General features: G+C 41.9%; 1 protein-coding gene across 1 annotated transcript in view; it reads right to left on the bottom strand.

Annotated features, from left to right (window-relative positions):
- Positions 1-402: 402 nt before the first annotated feature.
- The window catches only part of GADL1 (glutamate decarboxylase like 1), a gene marked incomplete at its 5' end in the record, with an annotated part of 134,763 nt that continues 109,607 nt past the window's right edge, over positions 403-25,558 (bottom strand). The window contains one exon of the mRNA XM_079795485.1: positions 403-577. Within this exon, the coding sequence (XP_079651611.1) occupies positions 404-577 (174 nt within the window). The 3' untranslated portion in view covers position 403. The remainder of the gene's footprint in view (positions 578-25,558) is intronic.

The following is a 25,558-nucleotide window of genomic DNA, read 5'->3' as shown; positions in this document are numbered from 1 at the left end:
CTACGGATCTGCATTTTAAACAAGTTCTCAGGTGATACTCATACTGCTAGTCTAGGGATTGCACTTTTGAGAATCTCAGCTTTAAACCATTGACTTAGACATTCTTTAAAGAGCAACAAAAGCTTCGATTCCAGGCACCACAAAACAAGGTACACACTAAACTCTCTACGATTCTCTGACAATCCTTGAGAAAATCCAACTCTTTTACAGCAACAGTAGTGCCCAGGCAGCTAGAGTCCTGAACACTATTCGCTTAGCATTTTGGCTTTGCTGGGCCTGGATGGGTGTGTTTCCTATTTCTCATCAGAAGGGTTGTAATCACCTAATGTGTCTGGCCCCAGACATCTGGATCTGTAACCCTCCCCAGGACAGACCCGTGCCTCTGGGGGACCAAAAACCACAGCTACATGTCTCTGCCCAGCAGGTCTATCTCGTCCAGGAGGAAGTCCATGTCCTCCCGGCTCACTTGAGGGCTGATCACCACCTGGCGGAAGAAGTTGACCTTCCCCCGGTGGGGCTGATAGCCCAGCATCAGGCTTCCCTTCTTCATCATCCTCTCCTTAATGGCTGGGGCCACCTGCATGGACAGAGAGGATGGGCGGAGGTGAATGACCAGAACAGCAAGGCATCACAACTCCTTTTAACCAGTCATTTGATATTTACTGGGCACCCACTGGTGTGGCTCCCATTCCCCAATACACAGCAAGATCGACATGAATATAAATCTATTGAGAATTTATAACACATGAGGACTGATTCAGTGCTTTAAATATATGATTTCATTTAATCTTCCTAATAACCCCATGAGGGAGATACTGCTACTAATATGCACATTTATAGATGAGAAAATGGAGGCGCACAGATTACATAAATAGCCTGAGGTCCCGTGTTCAGTAAAAGGGAGAGCCAAGATTTAAATCCAGGCAGTCTCACCCAAGCCCACTCTGAAACCTACAGCATATGCAATGCTGCCTCATTAAAACCAAATCAGGTGTCCTCAGGCGCCACGGTCTCAAAAGTGTCAAATGCTACATTCCCAAATTTATCTGAACTAAAAAAAAAAAAAAAATACTTCAGTTCAGGCATCTTGAATAAAAAGAAGTATAGATTGGGGGAGAAAAATCCCACAAAATAACAGCCTTGCATTGATAGTCTACCAAGAAAAACACTAATACCAGTATTATGTGTAGGCCTATTTTGAAGACTAACAGTTTATTAGTTTATTAATAGGACATATGTGAAATGTAAACACTCTGTTATTAAGAGGTGTAGAGTTACTAATAAATTAGGATGTTCATATTTTAAGGATTTCCAGCTAACATGGGAACGGCCCCTGATAATCCAAATGCACACATTTCTCTAAAAGTTTAAGGTTTGAAGAAATTACTCCAATTTAAGAATACATGCGAAAATGAGTCCATTTTCACATCAGCAGTGTGACCACCCAAGAACTAACTTATAAACTTGAAATAGCGAAGTTATTAATTTTTGAAACACGAACTTAAAAACATTAAGAGTATGTTCTTACTGGCTGGGAAATGTTTTCCATTTTCATCTTACTTTACTGCTGTAAAAGTTTCTTGGCATGTCCCATTGAATATGTGGAAAGGAAACATAATGAGTTTCGGTCTTAATTTTCTCAGTAAGATGAGACGTAGCTAATCCATAAGGGAGGAATACATTTTAAAATAATACCAGGCACAATGTCCTTTAAAATTCCTTAGGAGTTCGACTGACAGGCATGCATGTCAGTTCCCACGAGCCTCTGTGTGATCATCCCACACCTCTCTAGTTTTAAATATACCTACATTTTGCCAGACACCCCCCCTGAAAACATGCCAAACTACTTCATTTGACACTCCACATAATCTTGATCTATTCCAAAGCTGATGGAAAAACAAAGGGCTTTAGACCTCTGGAGATATGATGGGTTGGGCTGAGCCACAGAGCCTTCTCAAGGGATGTTCAAGGATAATTTTAACTAAGTACACTATTCTTCATGTGCTAGCGTTAGAAAGTAAATCTTGCGGAACATGGGCTACAACAGCAAAAACAAACACCCATTAAGCACAATCACATTGCTATTCTAGCAAAAGATTGGGGCTCCCTTAGTCTAATAGGACAGGAAAAGAAAATCTGTGAGCGTAAAAGAAAAAAAGCAAGTAAAACAAGATAAAGTCAGAGGTTAAGGTAGGAAGAAAATGTGAACCATCATGTCCTATAAATACCTGGAACTGCGTCACAAACTTTATTCCGAGCTTTTTAGAGATTAGAAAACCAGGGTTAAATAAACCACCTCCGATCTCTGCAAAATTTAGTGACAAATGTTCAGTAGATGCTGAAAGCTGAAGCTAGTAGGTAACTCTGGGATGCCTACGCATATCTGTTAGCAACACCTGATTTTGAACACTCCAAGCATCAGCTGGATTTTCTTCCAAAGCTCTTAATGCAAGTCTCAGTTGTTATTAGAATTATAAAATCTAGTGAAATTATATGTAAGCAAATGAAAGGTTAATGCCACAAAAACTAAGTTGAATCCTTTGGGAAGACTAGGTAAAGTCAGGTGTGGTAGGAGAACTGTAAAAGCTTTAACATAAAATCTTGAGAGTCCAGGCTGGTTCTGCACACAGGTGGCTACACAGGTGCCTGTGCACTCACACCACTTAAAGAAACCTGTGCTGGACATGACAGGTGATGTCTCAAGGGTGTAGTTTATGAAAACAGCGGAGGCCCTCTAACCATCAGACCTACTCAGGAAAAGCCGCACTTGCTTTTGGAAAGCAATTGGAAATCTTCATTTGATGGGGAAGTGAGGGGCGGGGCGGAGACAACCTTCCCATCAAAGGTGGGGAAATAAAGGCACATAGGTAGATGTGTTTTAAGATGTCTAAGTGATGTATGCATCGCATGTTTTTCTAGGGTAAATTGCTTTAACTGACCAATCCCTATCACCTTAGGTAGGAGATTTCTGGTGCAGATGTGGATGTGATTGGTGCACATTCTAGTATGTATATATGTACTAGTATGTATAGGATGTTCATGGGTGTGCACAACCCCATGTGATTTAAACATCTAACCCACCATTTGTCATTCATGACTCTTAAAATCCTTATTTTTGGCCACAGAGCAATGCAGAACTGTGGTGTGACTGAGGCCAATGACAAAGGCACATTTATTTTTAATTAAAAGAACAAAAGGCCTCTTGATGTGAACTGAAGATAGGGGAGAAAAGCACAATTGTGCCAGTGCTGATCAATATTGGGAAGCCCTGGTGCACCATGGATAAATGTCTGGCCAGGAAAATCAGAGACTATCAATCTTAGAGCACACAGATTGTGGTTCTGTAGATTTTTTTTTTATTTGGGGGGGGGGAGGGCATAAAAATTCCCTTCATATTCATCTCCATCCTCCTCTAGCTACTCAGGGTATAACTGGCCCTGGCTTATAGCCAATTTTAAATTTAAAACAGGCATGTGCTCAAAGCTAATTTGCATTGTCTATTTCTGACTACCTTTCGATACCTCTATCCTTCCCCCCAATGGAATTTCACGCCTTATCTTTGGAGAGCATTTGAATTTTGATTCCAGCTCGTTGATGTGTCAGAGGCTCACATGAGGCAATCTTCAAAATAATTCTGCTCGGATTGCATTTATTGTAAGCAAAAATATTTTCTAATGTGAGCAAGGAAGGTTAAAAGAAAGATGGCCCCTCAATATTTCAATATAAAGGTATTTTTTATCTTTAAATTCTTGCTCTTGTGTAAGGCATAAGAATATTCTTCCATGGGCAAAACAATGGCATAAGAACCAAACTTCTCAGCCAAGTTTTGTCACTGACTTTCAAAAATTATAAACAAATGACTCAATATCTATGTGGCCCAGGGAACCAATTAAGTGAGGGTTTGACAACACCACACACATTTTATGTGTGTATCCATGAATATAAGATTAATTCCTAGAGGAAATTACTCCTAGGCAAGAGGGGGAGGCCTTCCTTGTCTATGAATACTTCATGGGAAAGAAAAACACAAGCAACACCAAGGTCGATATTCATTAAATCCCTGTCACAAGTTATAATTGTAGTAGCAGCAGTGGCTCTTGTTAACAAATATTGTACCAACTTCCTTACAATCTGCAAACTGCCTTCACATGTCTGATTCCTGCAAACTCAAATTAAAGCTTATTTGAAAGGAACCCATGCTTGTGCAATTGAGGGAACGAGAATATTGTCATTAACAGCCAGTTTAGGGCCTTCACCCTTAAAAATATATCAACAACCATCTCCCATTTATAAAGCTCCAGGCACAATCCAGGGCTGGGTAACTTGAATATTTTCTTTTGCTGATCACAGCAGAGAAACAGCCCTAATCCACCAGGACGGAATATTCATTCACAGGGGAGAGAAAATATGCACAAACTAAATGTGAGTATCCAAAGAGCGTCCCTAAATGGAGCATGCATGGAGGAAAGCAATTTGGCAGGAGTGAGATTGCTTTCCGGCTCTCAATTATTTTACTGCTGGTTTTCCTTCGAATTGTAAATCAGGTTCTTCTCTCATGCCTCAGTGCGTTGGTCCCCGCATCTTAAGTGGAGGAGGATCCTGACATTTCTATCTGGTTGCACAGGAACCTAATCAACACGTTTCTGTAGGATTGCTGTCCCCCTCCCCAACCCGTCAATAATGTTCCAGCAATGATTTAGTCACTTAAACAGAATTTTGTTGTCACACCCCTACAGCATGAAATAGCATTTGATATTTAAAAGTTGTTTAAATCCACGGGAAAAAAAAATAAAACAATGCTCTCATTCTGGCCAAGTATAGTCATTTAACAACAACTGACCAGGCACCATAATTGCCTCTTTATCAAAATAAAATTGCAATATCCATAAAAAGACATTTCTTTTGAAAAAATGTGCTACATATTTAATGTTAGCAGCAACGCATTTTTTAAAATACATGAAGTGTTTCTAAAACTATCCATGAGGAAGTAGTTGTTTTTTCCAATGCATTCCATACATACTTTTGTGAAATACCATAAAAGTAAATTACTAAATAAAATTGAATTACTAAAGAAAAATAAAGCCCAATTTTGTTCTTTTATTTATTTTGTAAATGTTTTTATTGATTTCAGAGAGAAAGGAAGGGAAAGGGAGAGAGAAAAATAGAAACATCAATGATGAGAGAGAATCATAGATTGGCTGCCTCCTACATACCGCCTGCTGGAGATCAAGCCCATAACCCAGGTATGTATCCTGCCTGGGAATTGAACTGCCACCTCCTGGTTCATGAGTTGATTCTCAACCACTGAGCCAAACAGGCTGGGCTGTCCTTTTACTTTTAAATTCAACAGTAATTACACTGTTGTTATAAAAGCTTCTAAATAGTAACTCTGGATTTCCATGCTTTCCTGATTGCACACTGGTATCACCAAGTTCATGGTTCTGCGTGAGGCTGGAGACCACACTTGGAGGACTGCTGCTCTCTTGTAACTCTCTGAACTCCTGGGGATGTATATCATTTGAAGCATGTATCTTCTTGTTACGTTGCACACTCATTTCTGCCTACTGGCATGGTCTTCACTCCATTTTGAATGATGTTTTGTGTACCACCATGCCACTGTGTTCTAGTTTACCTAAACATTTCCCAATCGTTAAAACTCAGAGCTGCTTCAGTTATGATGGCATTTCAGTGAAACCATGGGCGCGATCATGAAACCTCTACATCAGTTCTTCAAAGTCTAGTCCAGAGATTATAAGAGTAAATGGTTCAAAATGTGCAAGAGGCAGCTGATTGATGATTCTCTCTTATCAATGACTAGAGGCCCAGTGCACAAAATTCATGCACAGGGGGAGGGGTCCCCAGCCCAGCCTGCACCCTCTCACAATCTGAGACCCCTTGTGGGACATCCCCCTTGCAATCTGGGATCGCTGGCTCCTAACCACTCGCCTGCCTGCCTGCCTGATCACCCCTAACTGCCCTCCCCTGCCTGCCAATTTGGTTCTGATTGGTCAGTTTCTATGCTAGCCAGCGTCAAAAGCTCTGCCTCCTAGGCAGCGATTGGCTCCTCACAGTTCACCCTGATTTGGTTCTGATTGGTCAATTTCTATGCCAGTCAGTGTCAAAAGCTCCACCTCATAGGCAGCCATTGACTCCTCACAGTTCACCCAGATTTGGTTCTGCTTGGTCGGTTTCTATGCCAGTCAGCATCTCCGGGCCTATCTCTGGGCCTGATCAGAGAGGCGGGGCTGATCAGCAGCCCCTGTGGAGGCCTGGGGAGAGAAACAGAGGTGCAGCTGCTGGCAAAGCCCGGAGAGAAAGAGAGAGGCAATGGCTGATCAACAGCTGCCACGGAGGCTGCGGATCAGACCCTGACTCTCTCTTCTGGCCTCTCTCTGGGGTTGATGCACAGCCCCCTCAGCAGTCAGTGTTGAGTCGCCATGGCAACCCAGCACTGACTGCAGGACTGACTTCCGGTGTTTGGTCAAGCCTTCGGTCACTTGTTACAGACTGTGTGTTTTTATATATTAGTATGACTTGTCATTCATTGTTTCTCCCCAAAGCATCTAAACTGTGTTAAAATAATTGCGACGTTGTGCGTTAGCAGCTTTAGAAATCCAATCTTGCACCTCACATGTGCCACTTCCGTATTAATCCTCGATTTAATTCCAAGTTCTTTCCAACATTGACATAGTACATTTGTTTTCCTTTAAAAATTAAGACAGATGTCAATCATCTTGGTAGTTAGGTTGGGGGAAATGGACTGGGGGAGGATGGGGCGCGAGGGGAGAAGCCTTCTATTGAAATTAATATATTGTGTGCAGGGATATTTCCATTATGTTCTAGAAATTTCTATGTGTTGTGTAAAGTATTTTGTAAGTAAGTGCAAGTATTTTTCAGAATCCAGAAATATTTTATAAGTTAAAATTTACTTTGTTGGGTACATGAAAAGTCATATAGCGAAAAGGTCATTTGTCCCCATATTCATGAGCTTGTGTCCAAAATGGAACAGTCTCCTGGTGCTGACCTGTCACTTACATTTTTATCAAAGGATCACTGAAGAGCAATATTGTTTCCCAAATGTGCCTGAAGGTATAAATCACCTGGATTCAGGCCCCAATCCAGAGCTACTGGATTTGAATCTCAATGAGATAGGCTTGGTGGTCTATATATTTACCAGGCACCTCGAGTTTTTGTTATCATGATGCAAATTTTGGAACAGGGAGAATGATAGTCTCTTAACTAGGACTCTGGGAGAGGTGATGAAAGGGTGAGAGGTGTTTTAGACAGGAAAAACAATTTCGAGAGGGGATGGAGATGGAGATTGGGAATCTCTCCTCCTCAAATTGCTTATGTCAATTCCATAGTAAAATAAACCAGTGACCTTCAACGAATTTACTAGCCAACTTTTCTGCTAATCATAAGACCTGATAAAGTGCTCAAAAACACTTACCCTTGGCTCCAGAAACAAGAAAACTCTTTGTTTTGATTGTTTAAAGAATCCATTTGCTTCTTTCAATATATTTTTATTCCTTACCTGTCAAATTCTTTTCTTACTCCTCTGCACAACCTTCAAGCATTTCCCCTGATATCTGTTCCCTATAATTTAGAAGTGAGCTGCATTGGTATAAGTCTCCCAAGCTTAAATTATGTAAAATTGGTGTTCTATAGCCCATGAAATCATATGCAACTAAGAGTTCATTTCAGCTTGGCAAAACATGGAGAAATAGGCTGCACTTGGACTGGATGGACCTTTTCTCAAATATAGATTTTTAGCCTTCTTGTCCTCTAAAAGATATTGCAAAATCAGACGTGCACAAAAAGAAAAGTCCTTCAACCTGAGAACTGCCCTGTTTTTTACCCTTTCCAACACAGAGGAGCAAAGCCACAAAAACAAAGTTCCAAATCTCAGCAAGACCCAAGAACACAGCCTCACATTTGGTGTTTACAACACAGAAATGACGATGACAGCAATTCCAATCACCCTAATGTCAGCCATATATTCAAGGCAGCAGAAATGAACAGTCATAACAATAAACCAAACTGACTCGAAAGCTGTAGCTGAAGGAGGGACACAGTAAATGTTGTGCACACTCTATAAAGCAAACATCCAATACTCCATTGTGCCACAGCAGCCGTCTGAGCTAGTAGCTCCTCAGGAACTGTTGTGGGCCAACTCCCAGATTTTAGCCTGTGTTGGGAGATCCCTATACTGTTCCTTACAATGACACGTTATTTGGGAATTTTCTGCCATGGTTCATACCAGTTCTTTAGTAGGCACATGGAAAGGAGTCTCAGCATTTTGCATTGTTGCAAGGACTTCAGGGAGCTCTTTGCATGTATGTCTGAAGGTTAAAGGTACCAATGTTTCATAGTGCTCACACGAAGCCTGCCCAAGGAAGACTTACATTGCCCCAAACGCCATCATGCTCCTGTGGGAAAACACTTGATCGGGAGCCCCGTGTGCTCCAGGGGATTCCTCCTACACTGTGTCTGGGCACTCCTGGATCCTCCCAGTTTCTCCCATGAGTTATTACTCTTGCTTTGGTTTGGAGCAGATAACTAAACTGATGGGTGAGCAAAGTGAATGGGATCTTCAGAGACAAAACACTGTCTGGCTGTTTTCCTTCGATTCTTTTTGTTCTTGTTTTATTTTTATTTTTTCCCACCTTTCCTGAGGTATGACTGACCAATAAAAATTATATACATTTATAGTGTACAATGTGATGTTTCAATAGGCGCATACATTGTGAAATGATTCCTCCAAGATTCTTAACCTATTCAAAGAGTATCCCTCAGTCCGAGAGGAGGAAATGGGACGATCTCAGGTTTCTCTCTAGGGCCTCTGGGCAGTGGGCCAATGTTTCTAAATGCCGCATCTGGCCGGTTTAGCAGGGACACAGCTTGGAGGCCCTCACGGTGGTCCCAGCACTACTGCGGACTCCCATCTGGATCAGATTCCTGAGTGTTCAGCCACACAGATGCTACACCACACCTCATCCACACTCAGTGACGTGAACATTCTAAAGAGGATGAAAATTCTGATTCCTTTTCCCACAGTTTTCTCAGAGTAACTTTCCCAGAGAATCCTATTCCCTTTTGATTTTTGGCAATGGGCAATTAGCAGCTGTAGTCTGTCTTTGGATTCATTCCACAGCAACAAGCCTCTAAGGGCCATGGAGGCTGTGTGGGGCATACATGCAAAACCCCAATAGCTGCTCAGGCACAGGTGTGGGAAGTGGTCTTGGGGTTGGCACAGCAATATTTTTAAAGGGCCAAACCTGCCTATTAGGCTTGGGAGACTTAGCTTCCTGAGTAGTGGAATATTGGTGTTTATAGTAGTTTCTGAGGCCTGAGCAGGCAGGGAGTGAAAAGGGAAGTGACTCATGGTGTAGGCTCTGTTCTGACGAACAGCTTGCCCTGCACAGCCCGCCAAGGCATCTGAATTCTGCCTCAGGGAGGTGCCCACCAGTCTAAACCCACCCTCCTGGCACCACCTATGTGCACCTGTCCATCCGCATCCTTGTCTCATTTATAGTTTTCTTTTGCACTGATTATATGCTTCTGGAGTAAACTGAAGTTCAAAGGATCTTTTTGACCTTTTTGTGGTTGAGTACAGATTCTCGTTGTCCACCCAACAGTTAGTTGCATACATAGGACCTACACATACCACTCCCCCTGGCTTTCCTTTAAATCCCTATTTATAGTTGTTTTCATATTATTTCACTGCACTTTATTCAGCTTGAGTGCATCCTAAAATGCCTGGCGTTTCAACCTCAGAGGCAAAACCTGGGCTTTTAAAGTCATGTGTTTCATGTAGCTTGCTTTACTTTTTTTGTTTTTTGTTTTTTACTGAATCAATGAGAGCTACCATGAGGATATTTAAAAATAATTATCATTTCTGTATTAGCTATAAAAATATTGAGAAAATGTTAAGTGTCAGATGTTCCTCACTGAAATCGGTATAAATTCTTGTAAAGAGTTTAGTGTGTTTTTTGTTTTGTTTTGTTTTGTTTTTTACAACGAATGCTATGAATATTAAGCAATAGCTTTTAGGCTTGCACATGTTGAGCAAATTAACAAAGTGAATTATGTATTCTTCCTTTAGAACTCATTCCACACTCTTTTTACCTTCTGCCTAAAATTGGAAGTTGCCTTTTACCTCAAAGCCATGGTGTTCCAATTGTGTTCCAGGGGCTACGGTCTACAGAGGCTGAGAAGGGTCAAGAAGGAGGCAAAGTGGACAAGGCCCTTCTTGGCCAAAACCCAGCTCCACTCTACCTGTCTTATATACTGGAGTTCTATGTAAGAGTTTATTTGACCAAAAGGGCTCTGCCATTTTAAAAGACCACATGTGAGTTAGATTGGCAATGTATTTAGTATTATTATGGCTCAATAGCTACCATTTTGGCATATCTGAAGAATATCCCTCAAGATGTTGGCTAAGGGAACACTTCCTACATGGCCAATCTAAGGGGAGCGAAGGGCTCTCGGAGTCTGCCATTCTTGACCAAGTTGGTGAAACACAACAGTCCCAGAGAAGCACGCTGCTCTGCTAAAACGAAGCTTCTTCTGCCTAAGACTTCAGGATAAGCCATGCGTCGTCAAGTTATGTTCAAGCAGAGTAATAAGAAGTAATAAGTAACCATTTTACATAACTGAGCCTCACGTCGGCCCCTAGTCCAGCTACATAACAAAGCCCTATCACCGTCCAGTTGAAGGGCTCTTTTGCTGCTCTTAGTTGATCATCATTCCATTCCTGTGAGCTTCCCCCAGTACACCCACTGGCCATGTGAAAGTCTTCCTTCTGTGAACTGCTTGTTCGTGTTCCTTGCCCATTTGCGGTGACCATCTTTTTAAAAAAAATTGATTGAAAAGAACCCTTTATTATTATGGACATTAACTAATTGTTTTTACATGCTGCAAGTTACGTATCTGCTTTTAATTTTGTGTCTATAGTTATTTCATGTACAGTTTTAATATTTATATAATCAGACCTATCAATTATATACATGTTTTTTTTTCCAATATTAGTGTTATACTTAGAAAGCCTTATCTACACCACGATTAAGTAAATATTTGTGTTTTTTTCTGATTTGATTTGATACTTAAAACCTTTAATCCATTTGGACATTACATTTGTATCTTGAATAAATTAGAGCTACCCTCCCTAAACTCCCACATTAAACCAGTAGTGTCAACATCTTTGATGGAATAAGCCTGTCTCCCCTCAGCATGTATTGGGAGCAGATAGGATCCCTATGACTACTTGGGCCTTGGCTTTCTATTCTGTAAGACTGACATGTCTATTCTGAGAGTAACCCAAGCTGCTGTGTTTATTGTAGTCTATAAAATACTACAGTGCTCGAGAGGGGAATTCTCTTGTTAATAGCCACCCCTTTCAAAATGTTCTCACCTATTGGTCCCCACTTATTCTCTTAGATGGTATCTGGAAACACTTTGACAAGTTAAAAAAATTGTTAATATGATTAGAATTCTATTAAGCCTGTATTAATTAGGGGAAATTAATCTTCTCATCTCCAAGTCATCATGTTTTTCAATTTCTAAATCAGGTGGTTTTTAAAAAACACAGCTGCAGTTTCCTTGGCACTCTTCTCAGAGAGAGTTCCTGGGTTGGAGGGGATTTGTGGAAGGTCAACTAGCATTTGGACGCAGTGGCCACTGTATGGCCTCCAAGTGAGGTCAGAAGAGTGGAGCAGGGGAGCAGTGTGCAGCTGGTTTTCGGACTCGCTTTTTGAAGTCCACCAATTCGGAGCCCACCCTGCTATGATGAATCCATCAACCAGCAGCCATCTGAGTGAAGGCGCATCTGAAAGACTCCAACCCAGGCCTCTGAATCACCTTCAGCCAGTTTAGTCTTCCCAGATGAGGTTCTAGCCACCCAGCCATGCTCTTCCCCCGTGCTGTCTGAATTCTAACCCACAGAATCCGAGAAGGAAATACAATGGCTGTTTGAAACTGCCACATTTGCACTAATTTGCAAAACAGAAATTGTTACGGCAACACTGGGGTTTTCTTGTGGCCATAAAATTTTATGGTTTTCTTCTGTTGGTACTATACTTCATTTAAATGAATTCTTGGTTATTTAATGTATTTTTTGCTATTGTGGTGATGAAATTACTCCGACTAAAAAGCTGCCTTCTGATATAAATTTCAACTTTCTAGTTCCTCGTTTCTCACTCTTATGTGCAAGAAAAAAAAAACTTTTTAAGATATTCAACTTCGTACATCTATGATAGCAAATCATTAAAAGTTTTTTATTTGCTGTCCTTGGGTTTATAGATACACAATCACACACTCTAAAATGGACACATTTGGGCCTTCTCCTTTTAAATATTTAAAGCCAACGTTTCTTCCTGATGGTCGCACTGCCTGGCACTCCCAGAACAATAGGAACTCGGCAGATGTTCCTAATTTGTTACTGAGTTTTAGGAGAAGGCTTTTCATGTTTAATATATATATTCATCTTATACATCACATAAGCAAACAAAAGCACATAACCAGGAGATAACCTCTAAGCCTTATCATTAATTTGGGAGGTCCTTCAACATGTGTTTTTTCTTTTAAATTGTGTGTTTTTTCTCTCTTGCTCCATAATTTTGGATGACTTTCCTTACTTTCTTGTTCAGAGGTCGACAGAAAGTGGTGAAATTGCTCTTTAAGACTTGCGTTTGCTTAGCCTTTGAAACAATGAAGTTGTGCTGAATGGAGCACTAAAATGGAATCCATGCAACACGCCGTGCGCTACGCTGGCTGACTAATCCATCTCCTCGGACAGTTTGTGCACGTCCAAAATTGCTACTTAAATTAAGTTTTCCAACCTGTGCGAGTGGATTATTGTGTGGCTTCCGGAAATAATCCTCTCATCCTCTGACACAGTTGTGACCCAGTTTGGGGAAGTATCTTTAATATCTTGTTCGGCTTCACTGACCTCCAGGCAGAACAGTCAGAAATATCTGCGTTTACCAGACAACTTTCATCTCCGGGCTCACAAAAGGGGTCGCTTTCTTTAAAAAGGAAATTGAAACCTGTATCATCACAAGGCAGCCTTTTAGGTGATTTTTGCTTTCCATTTTAGAATCCCCATGAATAGAGGGACAGCGATGTGGAATAAATGAAGAGCCTCAGAATAGTGCGTAAATCAAAGCTGTTGACGGGACCTGCTCTTACCTCACCGTTGATTATTTGTCAGGTCATCGGCTCTCACCCCTGCCCCGCCCCCCCCCAACAAAAGCAGAAACACGTGTGTGGAAGGTGCGGCGAGGCTGGGTTGCCAGAACCGCACACAGAACGATGAGCCAGCTGGAAGAGGAGAGGGTAGTGAAGAGCCTACACAAAGCGATAACTCTGAGATTTTACTTTTTGTTTTTTAAATCCTCACTGAGGGTATTTTTCCATTGATTTTCAGAGAGAGTGGGAGGGAGGGGGGAGAGACAGAGATGTTGGTCATTGTTTTGGCATAGCTCAAGTGGTATAGAAATACAGAAATACCCTTCTGTAAAATGTGGGTATATGCTTAAGGAGAACTCTACCTTATCACAGAGTAGGGGAGAATTTTAAGGCAAGTGAGATTGCTCTGGGGGGACAGTATGGCTGTGCGCTTGAATAAACATGTGGGGGAGGGAGGCTAGAACAGAGAAATGAGTTAATCCTGATGTTAACAGTTCTAGTGGTGAGTGGAGACAGTAGCATTTTCACCAGGCCTTGAATCGCGCTGTGTGGTGCTTCTGGAATGTGGACAAAACGCTTTGGAATCATCTGGAGATGTTTGTTAAAATTACAGATTTTAGGACATCAGTCATTGCAGACTTAGTATACCTCCATTGCCTAACGGCCTGGAAATAATGATATTTACCAAAGTTTCCTCATGATTCTGATACAAGCCAAGTATGGGAGTCTCCTTATTAAAGAAACATGAAGATCATGAGAGATCAGTCATCACCGCTGGTATTTTCATGGAGGCATGCAAAATAGCACCAGGGCGTATCGCACTGGGAATATGGTGACAGATGGGCTGACATTTCTTGAGAGAAGCTTTCCCTTTCTATTTTGTTCCTTTTTCTCAGCTGAGAACAGTACCTAACCCTGGGTCATCTGGATTTTCATACTCAAGATACCAACAAATCAAAATGAGGTATAATTTTGGAATGCAAGAAAAAAATTGTCATTAAAATACATAATTGTTAATAAAATTGCCATTGAAATGGTTGGGGGCGGGGGAAGTCAGATCTATCACATATACAAAAATCACTTTCTATGAATTCAGTGTTGTGTTTTGGTGTTCCTGAGGGCCAGCAGTGCAGCGGAGTGAACATGAAACAGTGTGAGTTTGAGCATTAAAGGGCAGGAAGGTACTTGGGTACTGAAAAGAGCCCCCAGTGAAAGGGTGTTACTTAAGCCATTCTTCATCCTCGCAGGCCCCTTTGGGTATCTTGTGAAATTACAGCAATTGTATGGGGATGGCTCCACAACATAGCACTTTTAAAATATATATATATATATATATATATATATATATATATATATATATATATATATATATATTTTATTGATTTCAGAGAGGAAGGAAGAGGGAGAGAGAGATAGAAACATCCATGATGAGAGAGAATCATGGATCGGCTGCCTTCTGCAAGTCCCCCACTGGGGATCGAGCCCACAACCTGGGCATGTGCCCTTGACCGGAATCAAACCTGGGACCTTTCAGTTCGCAGGCGGATGCTCTATCCACTGAGCCAAACTGGCTAGGGCAACATGGCACTTTTCAGGTTCCTGCGTTTTCCTCTTTGCCCCTCACATGATTTTTATCATCACGGCTGGATGATTGCCTTGCACATGAAGTAGTCATCAGTTTGAATCGGGCTTGGTGCTGTGGATGTTGACAGCCAACTGATCACAAGTGGAACCAGGCCAGTGTTCCCTACCAGGGATTTTAGCACCCAACTCATCAGGTTGTCTAAAAGTTTTCTTCCCACCTGGAGCTGCCTCCAGACCTCAAACATGTTATGAAAAAATTCAGTCTCCTTGGCTACTGACAATAATGAATTAAATGTAGATAGAGCTGTCAAAATGAAGGTATGTTTAGCTATCTGAATAATCCAGCAGGAAGGGGAGGAGGAAGTGAGAAAACTGAAATTAAGTAGAGTCTGAAACCAAACACACTTAATAATTCTGGTAAAGGATAAATTTATATCTATTCATACATTTCATTGGACAGTTTTACAGAATCCTCAAATCTAGTTTCTTTTTAAAGAGAGTCTCCAATATATTTTCTGAAACAAGTGCACTTTTCAGTATTTTAAAACAACATTCATTTATCATTTCCTTTGCAATGAAGACTCTAGACATGGCCATATCTAAGGGAATGAAGAACAAAGATTTGCATATGGGGGCACAGGGTTCATACATTTCTGCTGGCCTATCATATTCTGGAATATTTTCTAGTCATTACCCATGTGTCCACTCCACTCATTGAACCTGGATTTCAGTTTCTGTCAGAATTGTGGCCTATGGTTTGAACTGTCTGTCTTCACCAGGAAGTTAAAATGAATTTGTTCCTGATTCACAGCACCAGCTAGTGCACTAATGATGGGTCTGGCAAAGCTTCCTGTCAATCACGCAGAAATGCTTCCTGTCAAAACAACCCCCAAAATATTGACAAGTGTGGCCTGCAAGAACAGTGTAACAATATGCTGACCTGGTCACTCATTGGATAGTGAAAGGTCCAGTCATTTTTGAAGCCGAAGAAAGGGAGTTAGGGCAGTCACAGAGGGATGGCTTTGTGTTTCCCCTCTTCTTCCTGGACCAAAGCAATGGCGCAGAGACTATGGATTGATTTGGAACACCATCTAGTGAAGGATTTGAGGAAGTGCACCAACATAGAAAAATCTCAGGTCAAATTCCGATTCAATGGATTAAACACTTCCTTTCAGACTATTTCCAATGGTTCTGAGATAAAGACAGTGTGACTTTTTTTTTTAAGTTAGCACAAAAACAAAACAGAATGACCAATGTTCAGTTGATTACGTCGCCTGCCTCTTTGGATAGAATGGCCAGTTTCCTCTCTTAGCACTTTCCCATTTACTACTGTACAGTCAGAATGTAAGAGAGACTCCATGGAGTCAGCCCAATCAATAGGCTACTTTTGCCAGAAAGTCAGCATCTTGGAATAATACCAACGGGTTTGGGAAGAACGATGCCAGGGCACCGGATTTGCAGACACCCATCTCTCAGCCATGGTGTTTTCAGTTAAACAGTGTATGTGTCAGAGGCATTAGCTGTCAAAAGTTAAACATTTTTTCTGGTACTCGATAGCTTTTAGCACCAGAAAAATCAGTACCAACACTACCTATTTCACAGTGTGCTGCACACAAAAAGCACTCAATAAATAGAGCATTCAATAACTAGAGGTGGCAGCTAGAATCTTTAACCAGGGGAGAAAGTTGAATATAATTCAACTATTCAATTTTGAATTCTTCTATATAAAACTGTGTCATTTGTTTCCTCCTTTCTCCCTTTTGAACTTCTCAACTCCACATTTCAGCGTCACCCCCTTCTTGGTACGTTGATCTATGTGCTCTCAGCATTAAATAAATGACATGTGCAGGGGTGGGGGTGGGGGAAGAGAGAAAGCAAAACAACAACAATCCCCCCCGCCCCCCCCGCAGCTCAACATTATGCTCCATTTACTATAATTAACTATCAAGAGTTTCTAATGAATCTTCATTCATCATATTTTGACTTCCAGAAACCTCACTTCACCATTCTTGCTGGCTTTGTCCTTTCTAGCTGTAGCTCCGAAGTTACATGGCGAATGTGCCATTTGGGGCATCACGGTTTCTAATTGTAACTGATGGTAGCTGCTCTACATGAAAGCAAATGCTCTATCTGTGTTGCCCATGTTGCTGGGTTTTCCTTTTCAGGGGAAGAAAGCAAGCCTCCTGCAGGTCTCCAGGCCTCAATTAGAGGTGACTGGAAAGAGAGCAACCTTCCATCACACCTTGGTCTCCTCTCTCTCATCAGGAGAAAAGAAGACTGGACAGAGCACTGGGGGGGCTGTCCCACTTCCACCTTCTGACTCTTCCATTGCGTGACAAATGGCTAACTCACTATCGTTATAAAAAGCCAGCCATGCACGGACTAATCCACGTTTGTTTTTAGATACAGGTGACTCTGGGACATTTCTTCAAGAAGCCAACATTTTAAACCAATTGGACGTACTTTGAACTTAAGAGAATAGAGGGGTCTTCAAACATTTTAACTGTTGTTTCTTTTTATTTGCTGGTGGTCCTTTAACTAACAGGGAGGGAAGATGAATTCTCAATCTGAAAAGCGCCTGCAGACAGGCAGGATGGTGGCAGGCCTCTACTTAGGGGCTTAGAACTCCACAGTCTATGGCACTTGCTCTAGCTCAGCCCCTTACACTAATGAGGGGTGAGAAAACAGGAGAACAACCGTCATATGAAACACAATGGGATAGGTATCACAGCTGACGACAAAAAATGTGAGGCACCGGATTTGCAGACGCCCACCTATCAGCCACAGTGTTTTCAAGACATGGTGTTGTATAGCCAATGATCAGAGATGATGGAAAGAAATGTTTGGGCAGGAGATTTTGTACTTTAGGTAAGGGTCAGGAGATTTTATTGCGTGGTGTGCAGACAACTTATTACTCATCAGGTTAAAGTACAGAAATTTGCAAGCAACTCTTCCTCCTTCAACCCCTCTTTCCTCTTCAAAAAAAGTTAAAGAGTATTTCACATTATCCCCATGTAACGCTCCTCTTACTCCTGCTCTGGCACGCTTTCATGAACGAGAAAGAGTTAAAATTACAGTCAAAAGTGCATGTAACTAGGGGTGCTGGTTTGCTGAGAGGGGTCCTGGTTTATGAACGGTTTTCTGGTGTAATTATTAATAGCGTCAACTTCACTTTCAAAAGTGTCCTGAGTAGGGCAATGCGTTCTCTGGTCCCCAGACACATACGGAGAGTCTGTGTCATGATTGCTACATAAGTGGCTAGAGTGGCACAAGTGGCTGGGATGCATTATCAGCATCCCTGGCACCACTAGCAATGTGATCTCTGCTTAGGTTTTCAAAATGCCAGGCCTAACCAAATGCCATAGCCAAACAACTTCCAAAGGTGAGGCTATCTGCAGTGCCATAGTGGCCTTTGAGAGGGTACCAATTTCTGTTCTCAAATGATGGAAAAGCTTACTGGCTAAAACTTCCCATCTCTCCCATTCTTTTCCCCTGATGCCAATCTTTTGCCACAACTGCTACAACTAATTGCCAATATTTGCACTCACACACAATATGCACATGCAGTCATGTGATTTGTTTTGTGATTTCACATAGCTTGATTTAAATGAGTATCTTCTTCAAACTAATTTATCTTCAGCCTGACTCAAAAATAAATGCTATTTCATTTGCCTGACTTGGAGAGCTCATTTTTAATTTACAGTGACCATCAGGCCCTGATAGAACCTCTAACAAACAGAACATTATATATTTTAGGTATTTTTGGAAGATACAAGGCATCATCTGCATCACAAGGACAACTTTGGTAGCAAATGTAAGAGGATGTGTGTTTTGGTGGAGAAAGAAGTAAGGAGCTATTTTTTAGGCAAGTTAAATATATCAAGCGAAACAGAAAAAAAAATGTCCTCCAGATTTCGAATGGAGGTATCTGGGGAAAATAGGATGATATGAAAACTTAAAGAGAAATTATTTGAGGGGTTATCTTCTCCCCTCCCCCAATCTATTTTTACTACAGTTGACCCAGGGACTGAGAAACTCAGATTTCTGTTGCACTGGCGCCCCCCAATGGTCTTACAATTCCACTGCTCGCAGTTTTAGGGGAAAGCCCTTGGGAGACTTTATCATAGGTTTTGACACAGCCAACCAAGGAATGAATGGCGAAGGGTCAAACAACTCAATAACAACAACAGTAACAAGACGCTGATGGCTGGCTGAGTCAGGTAGGCTGACGTTCTGAAATGAAACCCAGCAGGCCGAAGGCTTCCCAAGGCTGCCCAGCCAGGCCACTGAAATCTCCGTCATTCAAACAAGGTTGTGGTTTCTCACTTTACACGCAAAAAGGCACCTGACTGAGTTCTCCACTGAGAAACTTAAGCAAAAGATGCAGCGCTGATGTGGACCTGCTCATCGGGCTTCCTTAGATAATTTTAGGGATGTTACCAATGGGTTTTTCTCCTTTTAAGTTTAACGGAGGCCATATTCACAAACGGAGTACCAGCCCAGGTTGGCATGAGACAAAGCTTAACTTCCTTCCACTTCAGATGTGTAGGCACTGCCTCTGCCTATCCGACAGTGACAAGGGGCAACGTAACCACAAAATCCACTTACGTGGGGCGCTTTGCATGGCGGTGTAGAAACCTGTGGTCCAAGGTGACAGGGGAAGAACTGTGGATGGAGTCTGTGCCACAGCCCACCTCAGCTTTAGACAAGACCCTGCGTCTCAGATGGCCATAGTTACTGTGGATTTATGCGAGCCCCTGCGATGAGCTTGACACGGGACAGTATTTGGTTCTTTAAGCCATCAGAACCACTCCCAAGGAATTGTCTCAAGGAATTGCAAGTGACGCTGTCTCTCTTAACCTCTTCCTCTTAAACATCTGATAGCTGCCGGGAGATGAGGGCGCACACACTCCATACAAGATGCCAGGAGCGTAAAAGCAGCAGGAGTGTCTAGAGCAGTGGTTCTCAACCTGCGACCCTTTAACACAGTTCCTCATGTGTGGTGACCCCAACCATAAAATTATTTCGTTGCTACTTCATAACTGTAATTTTGCTACTGTTATGAATCGTAATGTAAATATCTGTGTTTTCCGACGGTCTTAGGCGACCCTACTAGCGGTTCTCAACCTGTGGGTCGTAAGAGGAAGTTTCCCCGGCTGTTAGATCAGGGGTGGGTTTCCAGGATGTGTTGGAGTCCAAAGATTTGTCAACGTTTAGAGATATCAATGACACAGTAAGACATGTGTTCTCTCTATTTACGTTAATAGGATAATTAATTCTTAAAGTCTCAAAAAAGAAGTGCTAACAAAGGTAGATGGAAATCCAACTAGTGTAAGTGGATAACACACGCTGGTGGGCCCCTTGAGCACAGTTTGAGAGAGAACCTGCATTCTCAACAGTGTAGAACCCCCCTCCACCATCAGTACACACTTACATATTACATTTTAAGTATATTCCGATTCCTTAAGGAGACTCGCAATAGGCGTCTTCTTAAACCGACTTCTCTTTAAAAACAACTGTCACTGGCAATAGATAAATGCAATGTTTTCTCTTATTGGTGAGACAGTGATTTATTGCCTCTGTGATATCAATCTGCTAAGTAACTTTGTGAAATATTAACCACACTCCAAAGACCCACCCATGATTGCATGCAAGTGGAGGAAAATTGCCTTCAGACTGTGTGAGTGGAGACAGTTCCAATTTACATTACCTGCTCCATACATAACAGCATTTTTTTCTCTGACATTGAGTTTTTGATTCAGAAACCGTTCTTCAAAGGAAGCTTTTCTAGTTTCAAATACATCTTTGAAAACACCCGGTAACAGGTTTGCATATACCATGCATTTTGCTTATTTATATCTTGGTTAATTGGAGGGTTTTCTTATTGTTTATTTTTAAATTTTCTTAATTTTTTAAAAGGGAAAACAGAGTATAATTCTCTCTCAGGTAGTCATTTTTTTTCAATCTAAAAAGAAACCAAATTACTTCTGCTAAGGAAGGATGGTTTCTCATAGGAGAATGATTAATGAGAAACCCTTTCCCCACCCACCACCATTGAGTTCATCCAACAAAACAAAGACTAACAGACCTTAAAGGATAGCTGGTTAGTCCTTCCCCTGAGCAGTACTTAAATTCATCCTCTTAACCCCATGTTTACCTGGTGAATGAGGCTTTCAGGAGGCCCCGTCTGACACTAGGTAATAATTTGAAGAAAGCAATATGAATCCAGTAGCCCCAATATAAACCACCACAGAAACAAACAATGAAAGCCTCATTTGCTTCTTAACTATTAAACCTATAAGGACATGCATTCCTATGCAAGCTTTTGCTAATTCATAAATTGCAGGAAAGCAGACTAGGTGCCCTCGTACATTTGAATCCATTTCTGAGGCTCCTCACTCAGCACCTTAATTTCAGTGGGCCTTGTGGAAAAGGCAACTAGAGCCCTGACTAATCTGCGAAGAGGAAGCGCTTGTTTAAAATGACAGTATGATTCTGTTAGGAGTACAGGAGAAGTCACGGCCACCCACAGAACTTCCCCAGGGGGCCTGAGGGCCACTGGCATCACCAATTTTATCCTATGTCTTCATGGGATAAATTCAAGTAGTGACACGCAGGCTCCAGAGTAAAAGCACCTGATTGATATGTGGCCTCCAGATGAGTAAAGACCCTTTTAATAAAAAGAGAAAAGGGGGTATATTGGTTTGCATTTGAAGTATGGCTCCATCCTTTTTCTTCTTCTCCCTGGGTGACAAGTCCAGTGTAGTGTAAGGGACGGGAAGACCAACATTTATTTTGGTCAGGACATGCAAGACTTTGGGGGAGCAAACTGTACTTTTGTCCAGCGGATGAAACAAAAGTCATCAAATAATATCATCTAAGAAACTCCTTCAGGAAAGAGAAGTGGAGTATGTTGGGACTGTGTTTTGAGAGTACACTCAGCCACGAGGATAAGGACTGTGACAGTCCCCTAGGAATGCTGAGGACAAACCGGATCTACAGGAGCCTGGGAGCATCAAGAACACAGAGTCCAGCGTCTAAGCTGACAGATGGCAGAGAGCGCACCACCTCGATGGCTCAATATTTAAGCTTCATGGAGTGGAAGATATTTGACTGTAAATAAGCCAAGAATATGAAAACGAAAAGGAAAAAACCCCTGCCTAGGAAATTATACTGCAGACGTAACATCTCAACTGCATGAGAGCTCCAGTTCCTTCAAAGCTGTGGTTGACAGAGCAAATGAAACAGTGAGATGTTTACTGTGCTTGACAGAGATAAGCTGGCAAATGCAGAAGATGTAATTATCCAGCATGTCTTTCTAAAAACGGATCTTAACTCTGTGCTCTGAGGAGCTATGGTAGGGCACTGGTTTTTCTTTTTCCTTTCTGAAAAAAATAGTTTCTTATGTACTTGAGGAGAATTAATCCCCTCGTCCCCCAATAACTAATAAGATGGTCAAATATCAAAAAACATTGAGATTTTTTCCTGACAAAACAGACAAAAAGGGAATCACTTCAGTGTCAGAGCAGCTTTCTGAAGAGGATTTGGGGATGAAGAATGCTGTTTGAGCTAGCAAAATAGCAAGAGGATTTGCACTTCCACCAAGGACTAACCTTCACCTGACTGTAAATCACACATTATATCCTAAGTAGATTTGTCTTATATATGACAGGAGATAATAATTATTTAAAGACTTGACAGCATCTACAGAGATGTTTACATGTTAACACCAGCCTGGTTTATTAAGGAATCTGGGTGTTGGTGTTTTTTCTCATTATTAGATAGAAAAAATAAAAGAGCTCAGTTCTAATTTAGCTCTTGGACGAAGATAACCACTATAAATAATTTAAAATTTCGACATAGTAAAACTTTTAATAACTCACAAATTTCTCCAAGCTGGCACTGGAGTAAATACAAAGATGATTAGTCACACATTAAAAATATATTAAGCTAAAGTTGAGGTGAAGATTACTCCTCTCCTTGGAGCAATTCCTAGGCCTGTCCCAGGAAGGCCATCTCCTTTGCAATACTGTTAAGACAGGACATTGCCAGGTGTTGTGACAGTTATAGGAAATACGTACTTGGGAAATTATGGGAATGTTATAGTTATTTATATGTTTATCTGTATATGTATTTATATGTATACTAGAGGCTCGGTGCATAAAATTTGTGCACTCAGGGGGTTCCCTCAGCCCGGCCTGCACCCTCTCGCAGTCCAGGAGCCCTCAGGGGATGTCCGACATCTGTCAGTCAGACATCCTTAGCACTGCCACGGAGGCAGGAGAGGCTCCTGCCACTGCCGCTGTGCTCGCGAGCCTTGAGCCTGGCTTCTGGCTGAGCAGTGCTCCCCTTGTGGGAGCACACTGACCACCAGGGGGCAGCTCCTGCATTGAGTGTCTGCCCCCTGGTGGTCAGTTCATGTCATAGTGACCAGTTGTTCCACCGTTTGGTCGATTTGCATATTAGCCTTTTATTATATAGGACTAGAGGCCTGATGCATGAAATTCATGTGAAAGTAGGTCTTCCTTCCCCCAGCTGCTGGCACCGGCTTCCCTCTGGCACCCGGACCCCGGTCTTCTCTCCAGCTGCTGGTAGGCACCTGGGACCCGGGCTTCCCTCACATCCCTGGCTTCGTCTGGAAGGTCATCCAGAAGGACGTCCAGTCAAATTAGCATATTACACTTTTATTATTATAGATGTGTATGTATCCCCCATTAGACTAGAAGCTTATTGTAAACAGAGAGGCATCCTAGAACACTGCCTGACATATTAGAAATGCTCAATAGATATTTGTTAAATGAATGAGTGAATGAAATAAAAGCTGAGGTCAGCCAAGAATTGTGGTTGAAACCACCCTGGACATGCTGAAGGAAGCTGAAGGGAACAACTGAAACATATGGGTATCTTTGATTCACAAGAGCCAAAGTACTCTCTCTTTTCCTATTAAGAGAGAGTGGAAGGTAACCATCTGTATACCCAACACTGATTTTATATATATATATATATATATATATATATATATATAATATATATATATATATATATATATACATATATATATATATATATACACACACACACACACATACACACACACACACACACACACACACACACACACACACACACTAGAGGCCTGGTGCACGAATTCATGCATGGGTGGGGTTCCTTGGCCTGGCTGGCAATTGGGGACAACGGGAAAGGGACCGTGGGAGGTTGGCTGTGGGAGTGCACTTACCACCCAGCCGGCTGGGGTGAGGGACCATGGGAGGTTGGCCAGCTGCGGGAGGTTGGCTGTGGGAGTGCACTGACCACCAGGGGGCAGCTCCTGGTGCAAAAAGCTTATTGAGCATCTGCCCCCTGTTGGTCACTGCACGTCAGAATAACTGGTTGTAATGGTCACTTAGGCTTTTACATATATAGATATATAGACCCAAGCCAGCCTTAAATGGTTGATTCCTTTGTGTGAGCCACTGGGACCTCTCTGGTAGACTTCCACAAGCCTTGTCCTATAGGAGCATGAAGACCTCAGCTTCTAGATAATCCATGGGGTCACCTTACCTAGGCCTGGCAGCAGAGCCCTAGGACTGTACAGGAGACACGTGCCCTCCACTCGCTGAGCAAGAGGGAGCTTCATGAAATGCCCTGACAGCACGGAACCAGCAGTAGCAGAGAGGAAACAACTCACCACTTTTTTGACACGCATGATCTAGCTCCATCAAGAAGCATTTCTTTTCACTTTGTCCTTCAATAGAATCAACTCCTCTTGGACCATGAAAACAACACGGAGCTTGGTGACAAGAAGAACTAAATTTAAGTCCTGGTTCCACTAAAATTCTACCTAATTAACTACCTAATGAATTGATCTTGGCTTCAGTTTCCTCACATGTAAGATGAAAATGGTAAGAATGAGAATGACCTTATAGGATTCTTAGGCAGGTCAGGTGAGACTGTGGATGTGGAAATACTTGTCAAGCCCTAAAACAGTTTGCAATATATAAAGTTGTGAAGAAACGTGTCTTTGTGATAGAATGAGTACAGATATAGTACTAATTTTCTCTCTTTGCTATTGTTTGCAATGACTTTGAAGTTCCTCCCATCAATGGGTGGAGTCTATTCCTCTATCACACCTCCTCTCCAATCTGGCTGGCTTTGCAATCTGCTCTGACCTGTTTTTTTTTTAAAGTCATAAGTGATGTGCTAGTGCTGAGCCAAGACCTCAAGAAGTCTTACAAACTTCCATCTGCTCTCTTGGAACCCTACCACTGCCAGGAGAAAGAGCCCTGAATAGTGTGAAGGAGGATTAGAGAGCATTTGGAGGAGAGCTCAGCCTTCCCAGCTGAGACTATCGCTGTCCAGCGTACAGCAGCAAACAGCCGCAATCAGCAGAGCTGCCTCCGTGGACCAGAGCTGACTATGGGTGTGAGGGGGAGCTCAGCCAAGATCAGCAGAACTACCCAGATGACCTCTAACTTCATGAGGAGTGAATAAAAGCTTATTGTTTCAAACCACTGGGTGTGGGGATGGTTTTTTATGTGGCCACAGCTAACTGATACAGCATTATACAAGCGAACCTGGCCGACAGCGCGGGGTCAATTCCAGACCACCACAATATTGCAATCAAGTGAGTCACATGAATGTTTTTGTCTCCCGGTGCATATAAAAGTTATGTTTAAAGCATACTGTAGTCTATTAAGTGTGTAATAGCATTAGGTCTAAAATAATGTAAATACCTTAATTAAAAAATTATTGTTAAAAATTGCTAACCATTATCTGAAAAATGGTG

Source organism: Cnephaeus nilssonii (genome assembly GCF_951640355.1).
Source record: "Cnephaeus nilssonii genome assembly, chromosome: 17".
NCBI lineage: Eukaryota > Metazoa > Chordata > Mammalia > Chiroptera > Vespertilionidae > Cnephaeus > Cnephaeus nilssonii.
The sequence above is the reverse complement of the archived record's forward strand: the minus strand, read 5'-3'. Positions and strand labels throughout refer to the sequence as shown.